Here is a 15,802-nt window from a genome sequence, read left to right as displayed (position 1 = left end):
CTCTCCTCGAAGGACCCGCTTGTCGCGGCGCCGGCAGCCATTGGGCCGGAGGGCGGCGAATGGGGCCGAGCCGGCTACCGCGCATGCGCCGAGCGGGACCCCGCCTCCCTGCCCCGCGCGGCTCGCGGGTCACGTTCCGGGGCTGGATTCGCTGGTTCTCTCCCCGTTTGCTGTTGCCGCGGCCGCGGGGCGCCCTGGGATAGCGGCGGGCTGGCCGGGTGAGCGCGCGCCGGAGCGGCCTCCGCGGGGGGGGGGGGGAGGTGCCGCGCTGCCGGGACCCACGCGGTGCGACGGGCGGGAAGGCCGGGCCGAGCAGGGCCGGGGGGCAGCGCGGGCGGTGTTTGGGCAGGACTCCTTGCTGGCTCTCGGGCGCCCTGATGTCGACCTTCTCCCAGAATCCCTGAGTCCTTTCCCCGCCTGGGTGTCAGCGGTCATCCCCCGACGCGGCTGCACAGTTTGAGGGCGACTCCCGACACCATGCACTCTAGTCCTCACTAGAAAGCGTCGTGTGGGAGGGAGTAGACAGAAAACAGACCAGTCCTAGTAGAAGGCAGGGAATAAGGAAGAGGGTGTGACCCACCCACCCACAGCTCCTACTGTGCTTTATCTGGAACAGATCTTGGCCCTTTCCAAGCACTCCTGATGCCTCATTTGCCTTTGGCCTCTTTTCGATCACCATTCTGGGGGCTGAGGCCCTCACAGGGCCTCCCCAGGCTCCATCCCCTCTCTACCCACTCAAAGCCCCATGGATCCTCCATCTCCCGGAGGAACCATGAAGCCAAACAGAAGCGCCAGCGAGAGAAGCAGGCGGCGCTGGAGGCTGGGATAGCCCGAAAGAGCAAGGTTAGGGGTCAGACAGCTTGTCCTTGGTTCTTTTGAGAAAGCTTTGGAGGGGGCTGGAGGAGAGACTGGTTGGATTCCAGATGCCCGGGGTATCCTGGAAATTGTACCCCCCCACCCCCGCTTTTTGGTCATTCTCTCCAGTCAGCTGCAGAATCCAGTAAGGCCTGGACTCCTAAGGAGGTGGTGGTGTATGAAATCCCCACGGAACCTGGTGAAAAGAAAGGTAATTGGGGAACTTGAAGGCCTTTTCACTCACATTTTTGTTGCCCATTTGGGCTGCTAAAAACGCAGCCTGGGAACAAAGTTCAGGACTTAGTGGAGCTCTCCTCTGCTGCTGCAGATGTCTCCGGGCTCCTGCCTCCTGCATACAGCCCTCGGTATGTTGAGGCTGCCTGGTACTCTTGGTGGGTGCGAGAGGGCTTCTTCAAACCAGAGTATCAGGTTAGTACCTGGAACGGAGTGGTACTAAATGGTCCCCAGAACAGAATGGCCTTTGAGCTTGGTGGGCAGAAAGGAGCCTCAGAGTCTGGAGCTTACAGCTGGCCTGCCCAATAAAACGGGAGAGCTTGTCTTCTGCCCCTGGTGTCCGCAGGGTTTTCTTGGCAGGGTTTTCCCTTTCCTGTTACTTGCCGGACTATTTTTCCTGCAGTTCTTTACGCCTTGGAGACACCAGAGGGTGCAATTCCCCCAGGTAACATCCAATCATCTTTTGCCCTTTGACTTTTCAACTTTCTAGACTAAGCTGCCCCAGGCAACCGGGGAGACCTTTTCCATGTGTATCCCACCTCCCAATGTCACCGGCTCCCTGCATATCGGGCATGCACTGACGGTGGCCATACAGGATGCCCTGGTGCGCTGGTGAGAGAGGAATGGGGATGCTTGCCTTCTTGGAGGGGAGGGAGAGAGTGTGATAGGCTGGAAGGAGTGAGAGTAAACACAGTAAGCTCAGGGGTTTGTGTGAGGGTGTTTGTTTTGCAGGCACCGGATGTGTGGGGATCAGGTGCTGTGGGTCCCTGGCTCCGATCACGCAGGAATTGCTACACAGGTATGCATTTTGCCACTTTGCCCTTTTCTTGGGTGAAGGAGAGTTGTTCTGCCAAAGTGACCTGATTCTCTGTTCACTTGCCTCCTAATCTTACTGTAGGCTGTGGTGGAGAAGCAACTGTGGAAGGAGCGAGGAGTGAGGAGACATGAGCTGAGCCGGGAGGAATTCCTTAGGGAGGTGTGGAAGTGGAAGGAGGAGTGAGTATGATGGGTGGAGGTGGAGGGGCCGAGGTGGCAGGCTTCGCCCTGCTTCCGGCCGATCTCCCTAACTTGACGGGCTCTTCCCATCCAGCCCTAACTTCCCTCAGCGAGGGGATCTCTGGATTCCTTTAGCTTTCAGCGGGGTCTCCAAGCTCTGTGTGTGGTATGTGTGTGTGTGCGTGTGTATTATATATGTACTTTAAAATGCACACATTTGTGGGTATGGGCATGTATGTATATTTTTTCTTCACTTATCCCATGTTTCCTGACCTAGATTTCACTATCTCTTCTACTTACTTATTCCTACCTTCCATTTGCTTGAAATTACCCTCATTCTTACAGGTCTGTTACCATGTGCCATTTTCTCTGTAAAGCTTCTTTTGGTTTTTCCCAAATTAGCTGCCGCCTCCTCTGTTACCATAGAACATTGTTTTTTTGTTTGTTTCTTTAAGTAAACTCTACACCCAATGTGGGGCTTGAGCTCACGACCTCCAGCCACAGTGCGTGCTCCACCGCCTGAGCCAGCCAGGCAGCCCAGAACTTTATACTTATTTTAATGCCATAGAAGGTCCCTACTGAGTTTGTGTGTCTGTCTCCCTGGGCTTCTCGAGGCTAGATCAATGCCACACTCCAATACTTGGCATTGCTGGTAGTATCACTGGGCCTGGTACATAGTTGGTGCTCAGGACAAGCTTGCTGACAGAAGTCTCTCTGGGCACAGGAAAGGTGGAGAGATCAGTGAGCAGCTCCAAGCTCTGGGGGCCTCCCTAGACTGGGACCGAGAGTGCTTCACTATGGATGCTGTGAGTGCTCCATGCCTTGCTCCCTGTGGGTGTCGAGGCAGTGTCTAGAGACAGGTGTGGGCAGGCAGGATGTTGTGTGTGTTGGGGGTAACGGGGGGTGGGGAGAATGCCTGGGTCCCTGAGTGTGGTGATGGGCTGAGAAGGGGCTGTTAGATGTGGACGCTGAGGTCATTCCCTAGGGCTCCTCGGTGGCTGTGACCGAAGCTTTTGTGCGACTCTACGAGGCGGGGTTGTTGTACCGGAGCCAGCAGCTTGTCAACTGGTCCTGCGCTTTAAGATCAGCCATCTCGGATATTGAGGTGAGGCAGAGGAGGAGGAGCGGGCCTTTGAGAACTCCTAGGTGGGCGAAAGCTCAGACTCTGCAGCCAGACTGCCAGGAGTCACTGGGTCCTGCCGCCTACCAGCCGTGTGCCTCTGTAAGCCTCAGTTTTCCCAGTCTGTAAATTGGGGGTGATGGAAATGCCTGTGTCAAGGGGGTGTTGTGAGAATCAAATGAGAATTCATGGAAGGTGTTCACGATACCGGTACACAGTGTAAGTGCTCGGTGAATATTTCTCTAACTGTGACTGAATTGGGGGGGGGTGGCTCCTGAATTCTGAGTGTCTTTAGATGGGCTGCAGGGAGCCCAAGGCAGGTGGGTGAGTGGAGGTGGGAAGCCTGCAGAAGGGCTGCTCTCCAACCCTGCTGCTTGGATTCCTCCAGGTGGAGAGCCGGCCCCTGCCTGGCCGCACGGAGCTTCGACTGCCTGGCTGCCCCACCCCTGTGTCTTTTGGCCTCCTTGTTTCTGTGGCCTTCCCTGTGGATGGAGAGCCTGGTGAGGGTAATCCTCGGAAAGGTTGCCTGCTTATCTCTGCTTTCTTGAGCATGTGTTGGGTTGATGGGAGGGAACCCACCAACCCGTTTCCCACATGGCCTGGTGGGAGGCACATAGGAACCTTGGTAGTGTTTGTGTTCTCGGGGGCATTTATTCTGGGTATTCTGTGTCACGTGAGAAAAGTGCACATGGTAGCTGCCCTTCAGGAGCTTAGCATCATTCTGCAGGAGGCTGCTACCCTGAAAGAGACAAAAGATTAATTCTGAAGTATGGTTTGAACAGTAAGTGTCTGGAAGAGTTCAGAGAAAGCGAAGAAAGATTAGCCGGAATACACAGAGGAAGTTTGTCAAGGAGGGGCTGGTGCTTGCCCCAGAGAGTGCACAGCATTTGTGATTAGGGCCCCGAGAACTCTCAATGTTCTCTGGGCACCAAGTAAGGATTCTAGTTCCTTTTGTTAACGATCTATCTGTTTCTCCCATGCAAGTTTTTGAGAAATTCCTTAGCACCAGACAGCCTCCCAGGCTTCTGGTCATCAGCTTACATGGAAACCCCAGGCTCCTAATATTCTCTAGTTGCTCCTGGGGGCCTGCTCAACCTTGATGGCTTCTCGCCTCCTCCCTTCTTTGGTTCTCCTGGCTTCAGTTACGGGAGTGAGGGGCCAGGTAGATGACCAGCGTCGAGTGCTTGACTTCTGTCTTCAGACGCAGAGGTTGTGGTGGGAACCACAAGGCCAGAGACATTACCTGGAGACGTGGCTGTGGCTGTTCATCCTGACGACTCCCGACACGCGGTAATACACAGCGCGCCCTCTGCCCCCGGAGTTTTCTCTTCCTACCCTTTTTGATGGGAGCGCCTTCTTTCCTTCGATTTCCTCTTCCTCAGACTTCTCTCATCTCTGCTCTCCAGTGTCTCTGACTATATGCCTTTCTTTTCTTGATGTTCTACCTTTTCTCTAGCTCAGTGGTTGACAAATTATGGCCCGTGGGCCAAACCCATCCCATTGCCTGTTTTCGTATGATCCACACTTGCACGTTTAGGTATAATCCGCACCTGGGTGTCATTACGTAACTGCCGCAGCGTCAGAGCAGAGTCATTGTGCAGAGGCTGAATTCGCTTCTTGGCCTGCAAAGGCTAAACCACACTCCGGCCCCTAAGAAAAAGTTACTGGCCACTGCTCCGGCTCTTTACCTTCTGGTGTTGAGCCTCTTTTTCCCGGGGTTCTCACACTCTACACGTGTGCCTGTCCTCGATCTCGCACCTTTCCTTTCAGCATCTGCATGGGCGACAGCTTCGTCACCCCTTGACCGGGCAGCTTCTCCCCCTCATCACAGACTGTGCTGTTCAGCCACACGTGGGCACAGGTGGGTGGAGGTCACGGGAAGGAGAGCAGGCCGGGGATTCTGGAGGAGTGGGGAAGCACCAGGAAGAGGAAGAAAGGAGGGGAGGGATAGCCTCTTCAAGGGTAGTCTCAGCGGATAGCGAGACGAAAAGGGGGCATAGACCAAGAAGAGAGGGGAGGGGTGGGGGCGTGGGCGATGACAAAACCACTGGCAAAGGTTGAGGGTCCGTGCTCACGGTGGGTCTGCTCTCCCAGGGGCAGTGAAGGTGACTCCAGCGCATAGCCCTGCAGATGCTGAGCTGGGGGCGCGGCACGGCTTGAGCCCCCTGAGTGTCATCGCAGAGGATGGGACCATGACCTCCCTGTGTGGGGACTGGCTACAGGTGTACTGGCCTCAGTGTCACCCTATCCTTTGGGGGCACCCTCTGCCTTTCCTCACCTCCTCCCCTCTCTCGCTTTCTTGTTTTTTAGCGACCTTTACCCTTTACTGTTGCTATTTTCTCCCCAGGGTCTTCACCGATTTGTGGCCCGAGAAAAGATTATGTCTGTGCTGACAGAGCGGGGCCTGTTCCGGGGCCTCCAGAACCACCCCATGGTGCTTCCTATTTGCAGGTAACCCCATTTTAACCCTTTTACGTAGGACTTCCCCGGGAAGGGCGTGGACAAAGCTCAAGAGTACAAGAGGGTAGGCTCTGTACCCCTTGCAAGGGAATGGAAGCTCTGTGTCAGTTTTGTTTTTTGCTGTGTTCTCTGTTCCGAGGGCCTGGCGTGTAGTAGGGTCCCATATCCCCTGTGGGGAAAAGCACAGAACCCAAGGAGCAGCATACTCACCCCGTCTCTTTCTCAGCCGTTCTGGGGACGTGGTTGAATACCTGCTGAAGAGCCAGTGGTTTGTCCGCTGTCAGGAGCTGGGGGCCCGAGCTGCCCAGGTGAGGCTGCAGGGCGAGGAAGGGCCAGCGCCTTGGGCAGCGAGAACTCCCCTGCAGCTTGGAACGAAGAAACGGGGAGGCTGAGACCCTCCTGCCCCACGGACCTCTGGCCCCGGCATTTGAGAGGAGAGCTGTGGGGATGGAGGCAGGGTGGCCTAGACAGGGCTGGCTCATCTCCCTCTCAAACCCAGAATCTCCTCGGGAGCCTTGGGAGGTCCTTTCTGCGTAACGGCACCACCTCAGGCCGCTTGTCCCGTCTCGGGAGGGTGCAGGTATGGGTGCAGGAAGGGAAGCACCACCTAAGGGCCTTTTGCTCCAGGCTGTGGAGTCAGGGGCTCTGGAGCTCAGTCCATCCTTCCACCAGAAGAACTGGCAGCACTGGTTTTCCCACATCGGGTAAGGGTGAGGGGAGCTCTGGGGAGGTGGGGCGGGCTGAGGCACTGCTTGTGCTGAGAAATCCCCGACGTCCTCTCTGCAGGGACTGGTGTGTCTCCCGGCAGCTGTGGTGGGGCCATCGGATTCCCGCCTACCTGGTGGTAGAGGAGCACACGAAGGTTGGTAGGAGGAGGAGGACGGGAGGGCTGGACGTGGTGGAAAGACAAACGGCCATAGCGCAGGAGTCAGAGGATGTCCAGTGCCGGTCCCAGCTCCCTGCCTTTCCTGGGCTTCATGCCTTAGTCATGTAACCCACCATGGGGTCAGAGCTCCTGAGCTGGCCCTTCTTCCTCTCATTGCCAGAGGGAGCTGGCCGTTCCCAGGTCACGTGTGAGGACGTGAGATGCAGTGATGTTTCACACCTGGCGGGTGTGACTCTTCCTCACTCTCCTCCAGCCCTTACTTTTTCTGTAGGGTGATGAGGAGGACTGTTGGGTGGTCGGGCGGACAGAGGCTGAGGCCAGAAAAATAGCTGCAGAACTGACAGGGAAACCAGGAGCAGAGCTGACCCTGCAGAGGGGTGAGTGTCCGGGTTGTGGAGGGCAGGGGAGGGCGGCTGGGCCGTTGGGGGAACAGATCCTGAGGTGGAAGAGGTGGGGTCAGGAAAGTTGAGAATGGGGCGGAGGGCCTGACAGTGGTCTCGGGGGGAGGGGGGTGTTGGGCTGGAAAGATGCACAGCCGTGGGGTTCCATCTGTCCCCATTCCCTGTTCTGTTTCTCAGATCCTGATGTCCTGGACACATGGTTCTCTTCAGCTCTTTTCCCCTTTGCTGCCTTGGGCTGGCCCCAAGAGGTGAGGGGGGTTGAGAGGAAGAGACTGAAGGTGGGGATATGATGAAGTAGACACCTGACATCCCCCCCCCCGCCCCCCGCCACGAGAGCCTCGAGGAGAGCTGCAGGCACAGGGCTTGGCTTCTCATTGCTTCTCTTTTTCCTCCTAGACCCCAGACCTTGCTCGTTTCTACCCCCTGTCACTTTTGGAAACGGGCAGTGACCTTCTATTGTTCTGGGTGGGCCGCATGGTCATGTTGGGGACCCAGCTCACAGGGCAGCTCCCCTTCAGCAAGGTAATGGCCCTTCAGTGCCCAGCCCCTCTCTTTGACTCCCCAGTTTTCCCTAAATCTTGTCCTCTCTTCTAATCCCTAACATGCTGTTGTTTGTGGTCTCAGTTCCTTTTGCCTGATTCACTTCCTATCCTAACCCCTGATGCACGGGGGCCAGAGATGCCCTGGGTACCTCCAGGGAAAGGCTCCCCTGGCCCCTCCGCTGACTCCCTCCGTGCCCCCAGGTGCTTCTTCATTCCATGGTTCGGGACAGGCAGGGCCGGAAGATGAGCAAGTCCCTGGGGAATGTGTTGGACCCACGAGACATCATCAGTGGGGTGGAGCTGCAGGTCAGGATGAAGAGTCTGGCGAAGGACGGCATTTGCGGGAGAGAAGAAGGGAGCCTGAGGACAGGAGCTGGCTGGGAGGGAGTGTGGCTGGGACCCTTGTCGGGGCAGGGTCCCAGGCCAGGGCCACTGAAGCACTTACCCATCCCAGGTGCTGCAGGCGAAGCTGAGGGGTGGGAACTTGGACGCCACGGAGCTGGCGATCGCGGCCGCGGCGCAGGTGAGTCACCAGCGTCTGCCCCTCTCAGCCTCAGGCTCGCGGCCGCCGGTGTCCTGCGCAGCCCAGACTTCTGGCCCTGCAGCCGCACAGGCATCTGCCACCCTCTTCTCCCTCTGGTTGCAGAGAAAGGACTTCCCTCATGGGATCCCTGAGTGTGGGACAGATGCCCTGCGGTTTGCCCTGTGCTCCCACGGGGCCTTGGGTAAGTCTGGGCAAGGGAGGGGCTGGGCACCCCCGCAGACGGGGGTGGGCCAGGGTCAAGGACTCCCCGTGCTGCTGCCACCCACGTGCACACTCCCCCCTCCCTCTCCCTCCCAGGGGGCGATTTGCACCTGTCTGTCTCTGAGGTCCTGAGTTCCCGGCATTTCTGCAACAAAATCTGGAATGCCCTGCGCTTTATCCTCAATGCCTTAGGGGAGAAATTCGTGCCCCAGCCTGCAGAGGAGGTAAGAGAATAAGAAGAGAGGCTTGAGGGGCAGAATCATCAGGTCTCTGAGGGTTGAAGATGGCATTTGGAGGGAAAGGAGACGGGGAGTCAGTCATCCCCTCCTGAAGCCCCCTTCTTCCCGCAGCTGTCCCCCTCGTCCCCGATGGACGCCTGGATCCTGAGCCGCCTTGCCCATACTGCCCGGGAGTGTGAGCGAGGCTTCCTGGCTCAAGAGCTCTCACTCATCACGCACGCCCTGCGCCACTTCTGGCTGCACAGCCTCTGCGATGTCTACTTGGTGGGTCAGACCGGGGCCGTGGCGTTTCCTTGTGCCCCCGCATACCTGCTTCCTGCTCCCTGCTCCCCTGGAGATCCGACGCCCTGGCAGAGAACTCGGTCTCTCTTTTTTTAAAATGTTAAATATCATTTACAGAATCATTATTTTTTTAAAAGATTTATTTATTTGAGCGAGCGAGCGAGAGAGCATGAGCAAGGGGAGGGGCAGAGGGAGAAGGACAAGCTGACTCTCTGTGGAGCAGGGAGCCCGACGTGGGGCTCGATCCCAGGACCCCAGGATCATGACCCGAGCCGAAGGCAGACGCTTAACGACTGAGCCACCCAGGCGCCCTCTGTCGCTGTGCGATAGGCAAAAAAACTTAGTGCTTCGCTTTCTAAACTGTGCAAACCACACGGACGGTTTTACCCCCCTCCCCACCCCTGAGAACCCCTGCCGTAGTTTTCCACTTTCCGTGTGCTCCAGAGTGTGTTCTGGGACGGCCAGTGGTGCCCAGGATGCTGTGTGCTCCTGCCTCGTTTACCCACAGCCTTTCCCACGGGCAGGGCAGTGCGTGTGTGGGAAAGGGACATGGGCGTGGCCCAGCCTGTCCCCTGACCCCATGGCTTCTTCCCTAGGAGGCTGTGAAGCCAGTGCTCTCGCGCTCGCCCCATCTCCCGGGCCCCCCTCAGGTCCTGTTCTCCTGTGCCGACGCCGGGCTCCGCCTCCTCGCCCCACTGATGCCCTTCCTGGCTGAGGAGCTGTGGCAGAGGCTGCCGCGCAGGCCTGGCGGCAGTTCTGCCCCCAGCATCTCCGTTGCCCCCTACCCCACTGCCCACAGCCTGGTGAGTCACGTGCCCCCCGTGTCTGGGGGTGGGAGCACTGGTGAGGGGCTGGGGAGCAGTCTTCTCCAGGGGTTTGGTGCTGTGGGGTCACGGAGAGTCTTGGTTTGTACTTCAGTGTAGGGTCTTTAGGAGGATGAGTTGTTCTTGCAGGGCTGTGTTGGGGGCAGTCTTAGCCCAGTGGGCAAGAGCAGGACTGCACTGCTATGTGACCGTGCCTCAGTTCCCCATCTTTAACCAGGGGTAGTAATAGTTTGTGTCATGGCTGTGGTGAGGATTAGCTGTTAGGTATAGGAGGGCCCCCAAATACCTGCAGTTTTAAGCTTTAATAATTTCAGAAGGATAAATGCTATAAACTCACCCCCAAAATCATTTTACAGTTTAACTATTTAAATTTTTTTCTGCTTACTTGGTCTTGTGAGTACTTTTGGTTGCTCGCCATCTTTGATCAGAGCAGTTAACAGACATCAATCACAGACATCGACTGAGACCTGCTTAGATGGTGCCCCAGGTTTTGCTTGAGGTGGTGAATTTTGTGTGTGGTGCAGAGGCCGGATTCTGTCGCCCTAAGCAGGTTGGGGTGGCGGGTGTGGGACGGAGCCAGGAGAGCTGATGCCGAGCCCCGGGAGCCTGCCTGTCAGCTCTGGGTCTTCCTCTCCAGGGGCACTGGCACCAGCCCGAGCTGGAGCAGCGCTTCTCCCGGGTCCAGGAGGCTGTGCAGGCGCTGAGGGCTCTCCGAGCCACATACCAGCTCACCAGGGCCCGGCCCCGAGGTGAGATGGGCCCTGGGTTCCTGAGTCCCTGCAGGAAGGAGGGGCTGCTGGAGGAGCGGGGTGAGCCCAGAGGGCAGAGTCCAGAGTTAGGAGGTGCAGGGTGGGAGGGGAAGCAGGATCTCATGCTCTGACCCTGACAGTTTCCCTTTCCGCCTCAGTGCTGCTGCAGAGCTCAGAGCCTGGAGAGCAGGGCCTCTTCGAGGCCTTCCTGGAGCCCCTGGGCACCCTGGGCCACTGTGGGGCCGTGGGCCTCTTACCCCCAGGTGTGGCGGCGCCCTCTGGCTGGGCCCAGGCCCCACTCAGTGACACCACTCAGATGTACATGGAGCTGCAGGTGCCCAGAGGAGATTGGAGGGGGAAGGGAGGGATCGAAAGGATGTTGGGAGGAGGGCAAGGTGCGGGTTCTGTAAAAGTGAGGCGGGCCCCTGAGAATGGGGCAGAGAGAGGCATTGGACAGGCTGCCCATGAAGCAGAGCTGCACGGGGTGCAGAGAAGGCTGAGCCCTTACTGTTCTTCCCGCAGGGCCTGGTGGACCCCCAGACCCATCTGTCTCTGCTGGCTGCTCGAAGACACAAGTTGCAAAAGCAGCTTGATGGCCTCATGGCCTGGACCCCATCAGAGGGAGAGGCAGAGACTAAGAGGCAGCAGAGGGTGAGGCTGGAGGCCTGGCTCCCTGCAGGAACGTGGGCTGGAGGGCATGGGCCTTCTATCGGGATCCTCACCTCCTTCTCTTCTCGTCTAGCTTTCTTCCCTCCAGTTGGAATTGTCGAAGCTGAACAAGGCGGCCTCTCACCTCCGGCAGCTGATGGATGCATGTCCCAGCCCCGGGGAGCTCTGAGCACCAGCTCACTATCCCTGGCGGTTTTTTCCTCCCCCAGACCTGCCTTCGAGGACAGACAGATCTGGCAGCTGTCGGGGCATGGTGGGGCCTCTGAGACCATGTGGCTCACCTCCCTCATTTCATAAATGAGGAAACAGACTGGCTTGGTCGGTGTCACTGGGCGTCCTCAAGATGCTTACGTTCCTGCCCAGCCTCCCTCCTATGCAGTCCCACTTGGAAGTTTAGGAATGAGATAAACCTTTAAAATCCCAAACATTACTGCCTGTGGTCCTTTTATCCCTCTTTCCCCTAGTGGTGGACTTTCTTGCCTCTCAGAGGTTCCCTGAGACTTTGGTCTAGGAAAGGAGGGCGGCTGCCTCTTGGCCTTGGACTCTGGGCTGCAGTGGAGTGTGCATGCTGGTGGTACCGGCCTCGTTGGGAGAGAGAGGAGCTTCCTAGGACGGTCTGGGTACAGTGAGTTGGGTTCCACCTACTTAGAATTACTGCCAGTGCCTTGGCTTCTGCGGGCCCTTCCCCCTCACCAAATGGAAGCTCCCCTGTTCCTTGGCCTTATCTTGGGGGTGCTGGAGAGGAGCAGGTACTTCCTGTGGGCCCGAGGGGCTCCAGAGTGCACTGGGGCTGGAGTGCTGCTCCCATGCCGTGTCCCTGACACCAGTTGCCAGGGACATGTTGCCCAGCCTCTGACACGTGTACGTCCCCACTGATGCAGACAGCCACCCACCCAGCCTGAACGTCTCGTGTCCTCCCCATGGAATTCAGGGGCCTGCCTCTTACACGCCCAAGTTATAGTCTGTCCAGCATCTCTGAGTAGCTACTGTTTATGGTGGGCCTCTCAGGGTCTGGGTCTTCCGTGATGCCATTGAGAACCTCATGGTGGATGTTTGCTCCATTTTGGAAATCAAGAAATGTGCTCTGAGAATAAAAGCAACTTGTCCCAAGTATCAACTGGGATTCAACCCAGTAAACAGGTGCAGTTCATTTTGGCCGCTATAAGCAAGCTTCAAATAGAATGGTGGCTTAGGCAAGGTGGACGTTTCTGCTGCTGGGCAGAGGTAGGGCAGGGCTCTGCAGAAATGGAGGCCCACACCCCACTGGATCTTATTTCCTGCCGTTCTGATGCACTCCTTCCAACTCGGGGTCTAAGATCTGTCCCAGCTCCCGACCCCCGTTCAACGAGTACTTCTTGAGTACTTACTACTGTGTGCTGGGCCCTATTCTGGACCCTTAGATTCATCAGTGAATGAAACAAAGATCTTTGCCCTTGTGCTACTTTCACTCTAGTAAAGAGTCAGAAAGAACCCATGTAAATAAACTGTGCAGTGTGTCTGAGAGTCATAAATGCTATGGGGAAAAAAGGGTAGAACAAGCTAACATGGGAGGGGGGCAGATTGTAGTATTAAATAGGGGGTCAGGGTAGAACTCGTAAAAGTGAGATGTAAGCAGGGACTTGCAGGAGCTGCAGGAATTAGCCAAGTGGATGCCTGGGAGGGAAGAGCCAGAGCAAAACTAAGACAGGAGCATACCTTGAGTACTCAAAGAGTAGCAAGGGGGCCAGTGTTGGGGCAAGAATAGGGGGTAAATTCCATTGTGGGGTAGGGCGTCGGGAAGGCTCAAGGCAGACCATCCAGTGCTCTGCTGTCCTAAATGGTTACCCCTTGACTAATTAAAATTAAATACAACTAAACATTCAGCTCCTCAGTCACACTAGCCACATTTCAAGTGTTCAGTAGCCACATGTGGCTAGTGACTACCATACTGGTCAGTGCGGGTCAGTCTTGGAAGAGAGATTTTTTGGGAAAAGAATTGGGAAATCACAGCCTGGTGATCCCAGGCCCTGAGATCTAGGAATCAGGTTGAGGAGCAGTTAGTGGTTTGCTCCTCCAGTCTTTTGGAAATCCAGACATCCAGTCCCCCAACTTGGTTAGGGCCTACACACCTGACCCAGGGGTGTCACCGGCCCACTGGTGCAGGCTAGGAGCAAGTCATGAAACACTGGGACCCTTTGCAGCTCCCAGCTACTTCTCTTCTAGCCTGCTGGTCCCAGGACAATTGTAAAAAACTAGAGGAGTTTTGTTTCACAGGTTTTTCTTTTCACTCCGCCATTTTCTATTCTCCCCTCATCTTCAGGGATAGTCTCTACCGAGCCATGCCTTCACCTCCCTCCAAAGGAGTCAGCATCTAATTTCACATGGTGTGTAGGTGGGAAGTATGATAGGCAGGGGTGAGGGCTGTGGAGAATAGGAAACGATCACATTAATACACCCAAATGGTCAAGTTTGGGCTGCTTGCTTGCATTTTGAGAGAGGTGGTAAGAAGTCAAGGTAATCTTGGGTGAGGAGTGAGATGAGTGCCTGCCTCACGAATATCTGGAGGAGGACCCTGGACCCCTGAGGGGACTAGGACTTACATGTTGGGACCGGGGTTCCACCTTAACCACCCCTACTGCCCATTCCCACTTATCTGGCATGTGCCCTCGGTAGCTGGTCCACGTAATCCTCACGGGGGTCCAAGCGGCAGGTACTAGCAATCATCCCCACGTTGCAGGTGAAGAAGATAAGAAATGTACGTAGGACTCAAGCGTGGGCCTGTGGGCCTGAATGTCCTCATAGCCAGCCCGTACAAGCTCTGCTCCCCCGCTCCTCCCCACCACTCACACCGGGCTGGCCATCCCTTCACAGGTGGAACCTCTCATCTCCCACTGGGGCTGCCTCCCCCCACGCCTACCTCCTACCCTAACTGACCTATGTGGAGCCTGTTCTGTCCACACTCCTCTCTGGGCTCCTGAGCTCCCAGCCCCAAGCTGAAGCGAAGAGAGATGAAATGAAAATCCTGCTCACGCCGAGGCAGTTGTCTGGTGTCGGACCTGTCTCTGTTACCGAGTGACTCACCCTCGGTAAGCCTCAGTCTTCATCTGTAAAATTGGATAATGACACCTATTATGCCACATTCAAGATCGCTGCAGGCATCAAAATGGGAAAGCATCGAGCCTGGAACAAAGTAAGAATTCAGTACAGGCTTGTTTGCTTTATTCCTGGGTGTTATGAAGATCTCAGCTTGAAGTGTATGTTCACGCACATGCGTATGTGAGTGTGGTGCGTGTGTCCCCAAACAGTTAATTCCCCAGATTCTTTCTAGGCCTTTCACACTGGTGTTGAGGGAGAGGGTGTCTGTCCCGGAACCCCTCTGCTTAATAAGGGGGAGAGTCAGAGACTTTGGTGTCCAGTTCTCTTTTCCTGCTGGCCCTTTGCTCATGAACCCACAAAGGCAAGTCACTGAATTCAGCACATTTACTCAGCAAGGTTAGGGCATCCCTCTTGTACCTCGGTGGCCAAATGCCTGGGCCAAGGGGGGGACACAGGGTTTGACCATTCTCAGACTTTGCAGATGACATGGCGTGGGGATCCTGCATGATGGAGGGTGACGTTGGTCCCTGACGGGAGGTAAAGGAGGAGGCAGAGCTGGGGGAGAGAAAGGGTTAGAGGGAAAGGTGTAAGATGGTTCTCACTCATCCCTTGGAGATGGCCAGGCCCCAGCAGAGAGGCCCACACCGAGTCAGAAACACACTTCGAGGTCACACAGCCTTGTCTTTCCCCTCCCAAAGAACTACCTTCTCGAGCAATTCCAGGAAGCTGGACTCATAGGAGAAATTTGTTAGAAAGGAGTCCTTCAGCTTCAGCTGCAAAGTCATTCCTGGCCCTAGAGATCCAAAAACAGAGCTTAGGGCCCAGTAATTAGGGCCATATTCCCTCAGAGACACGAGTACCCCATCCCCTGCTCCCCTCCCCCATTCCTCTTCCCTGACAATGCCCTTCCAGACCCTATCGATGCAGGGGTTCAGCCCCAGGCTGAGAGCTCAGGACTGGGTGCTCTGTCCCTCTCACTCCCCTCTTTGGCCTCTCCCTGCCATGAGCACCCAGGCATCAAGCCCTCCGGCCCTCACCTGTTCCCTGTGAGCTGCCCAGGAGAGTCAGGAAGAGGAAGAAGGGCATCCTGGCCCCCATTGTGGCCACCTTGCTTCTTGCTTCCCTGATGGACAGAAGAGATGTCTGAAGCTCTGGCTGGCTCTCCTTACCAGGCCTGCCTTTCTGCACTCCACTCAATCCTTAAGCCCAGGCGTTTGGAGGGAAATGGGAGAGGGAAGCTGGGTAACTGGATTTTCCAGTTTTCCCAATAAGGCTTTGAGGACCCAGGAGAGGGCCATTCACTGGGCTGTTGGGGAAAATAGAAGGTGGTTCCCTTTCCTCAATCCTGTGCGCCCCCCCATATCTGGAGACTTGAGGGGGAGGGTGCCCAGTCCTACAGAGAGGGAAGTTAAGGAGGTGTCCCTCCTATAGGTGCCTGGGCCCCACCCAAACCCGGGCCTCTCCTTGCTCTTTAGGGATTAATTATTAACTGCAATTAATTTCCATCTTTCACACCACCAAAGGGTTCAGGAATGTGGGCCCAAAAGAGAGGGGTAGATTACACCAAGTTTCTTCCCAAACCCAGGTGTCCTGCTCCCCCAGGCACAGTGGTTTTCTAGGTGAGAGATCTGGGTAAGGGGGAACTTTCAACTTTGAATGTTGTGTTTTAGTTGTTCTAAAGCAACCTATCTATTCAGGTGGAGACACAAGTTTCATCAAATATCC

General features: G+C 56.2%; 2 protein-coding genes across 7 annotated transcripts; one reads left to right on the top strand and one right to left on the bottom strand.

The window, feature by feature from the left end:
• Positions 1-72: 72 nt before the first annotated feature.
• On the top strand, positions 73-11,427 carry VARS2 (valyl-tRNA synthetase 2, mitochondrial). Of its 6 annotated transcripts, XM_036120436.2 has the most exons (30): positions 73-218; positions 617-843; positions 985-1,066; positions 1,184-1,284; positions 1,580-1,701; positions 1,822-1,888; positions 1,988-2,085; positions 2,810-2,891; positions 3,071-3,190; positions 3,594-3,705; positions 4,407-4,495; positions 4,976-5,066; positions 5,300-5,427; positions 5,553-5,656; positions 5,892-5,973; positions 6,293-6,369; positions 6,452-6,527; positions 6,823-6,928; positions 7,130-7,200; positions 7,349-7,474; positions 7,696-7,800; positions 7,949-8,017; positions 8,141-8,219; positions 8,336-8,463; positions 8,590-8,742; positions 9,357-9,563; positions 10,222-10,333; positions 10,492-10,667; positions 10,856-10,984; positions 11,076-11,427. In XM_036120436.2, the coding sequence occupies exons 2-30, from the start codon at positions 643-645 to the stop codon at positions 11,169-11,171; spliced, it is 3,189 nt and encodes a 1,062-aa protein (XP_035976329.2). In that variant the 5' UTR covers positions 73-218; positions 617-642; the 3' UTR covers positions 11,172-11,427. The 6 variants fall into 6 exon arrangements, 5 of the variants coding, with proteins under 5 accessions (XP_035976329.2, XP_077911717.1, XP_077911718.1 ...); XR_013441336.1 differs by lacking the exon at positions 10,492-10,667; XM_078055591.1 differs by lacking the exons at positions 6,293-6,369; positions 6,452-6,527.
• Positions 11,428-14,545: 3,118 nt separating this feature from the next.
• SFTA2 (surfactant associated 2) lies at positions 14,546-15,175 on the bottom strand. Its single transcript, XM_036120441.2, has 3 exons — positions 15,115-15,175; positions 14,782-14,870; positions 14,546-14,632 (listed from the first exon to the last, which is right to left on the bottom strand). Exons 1-3 carry the CDS (start codon positions 15,173-15,175, stop codon positions 14,546-14,548), a joined length of 237 nt encoding a protein of 78 aa, XP_035976334.1.
• Positions 15,176-15,802: the final 627 nt, after the last annotated feature.

The sequence above is a fragment of the Halichoerus grypus genome, chromosome 9 (assembly GCF_964656455.1).
Source record: "Halichoerus grypus chromosome 9, mHalGry1.hap1.1, whole genome shotgun sequence".
NCBI classification, from domain to species: domain Eukaryota; kingdom Metazoa; phylum Chordata; class Mammalia; order Carnivora; family Phocidae; genus Halichoerus; species Halichoerus grypus.
Note: the sequence above shows the minus strand (reverse complement) of the source record. Positions and strands in the feature narration are given on the sequence as shown.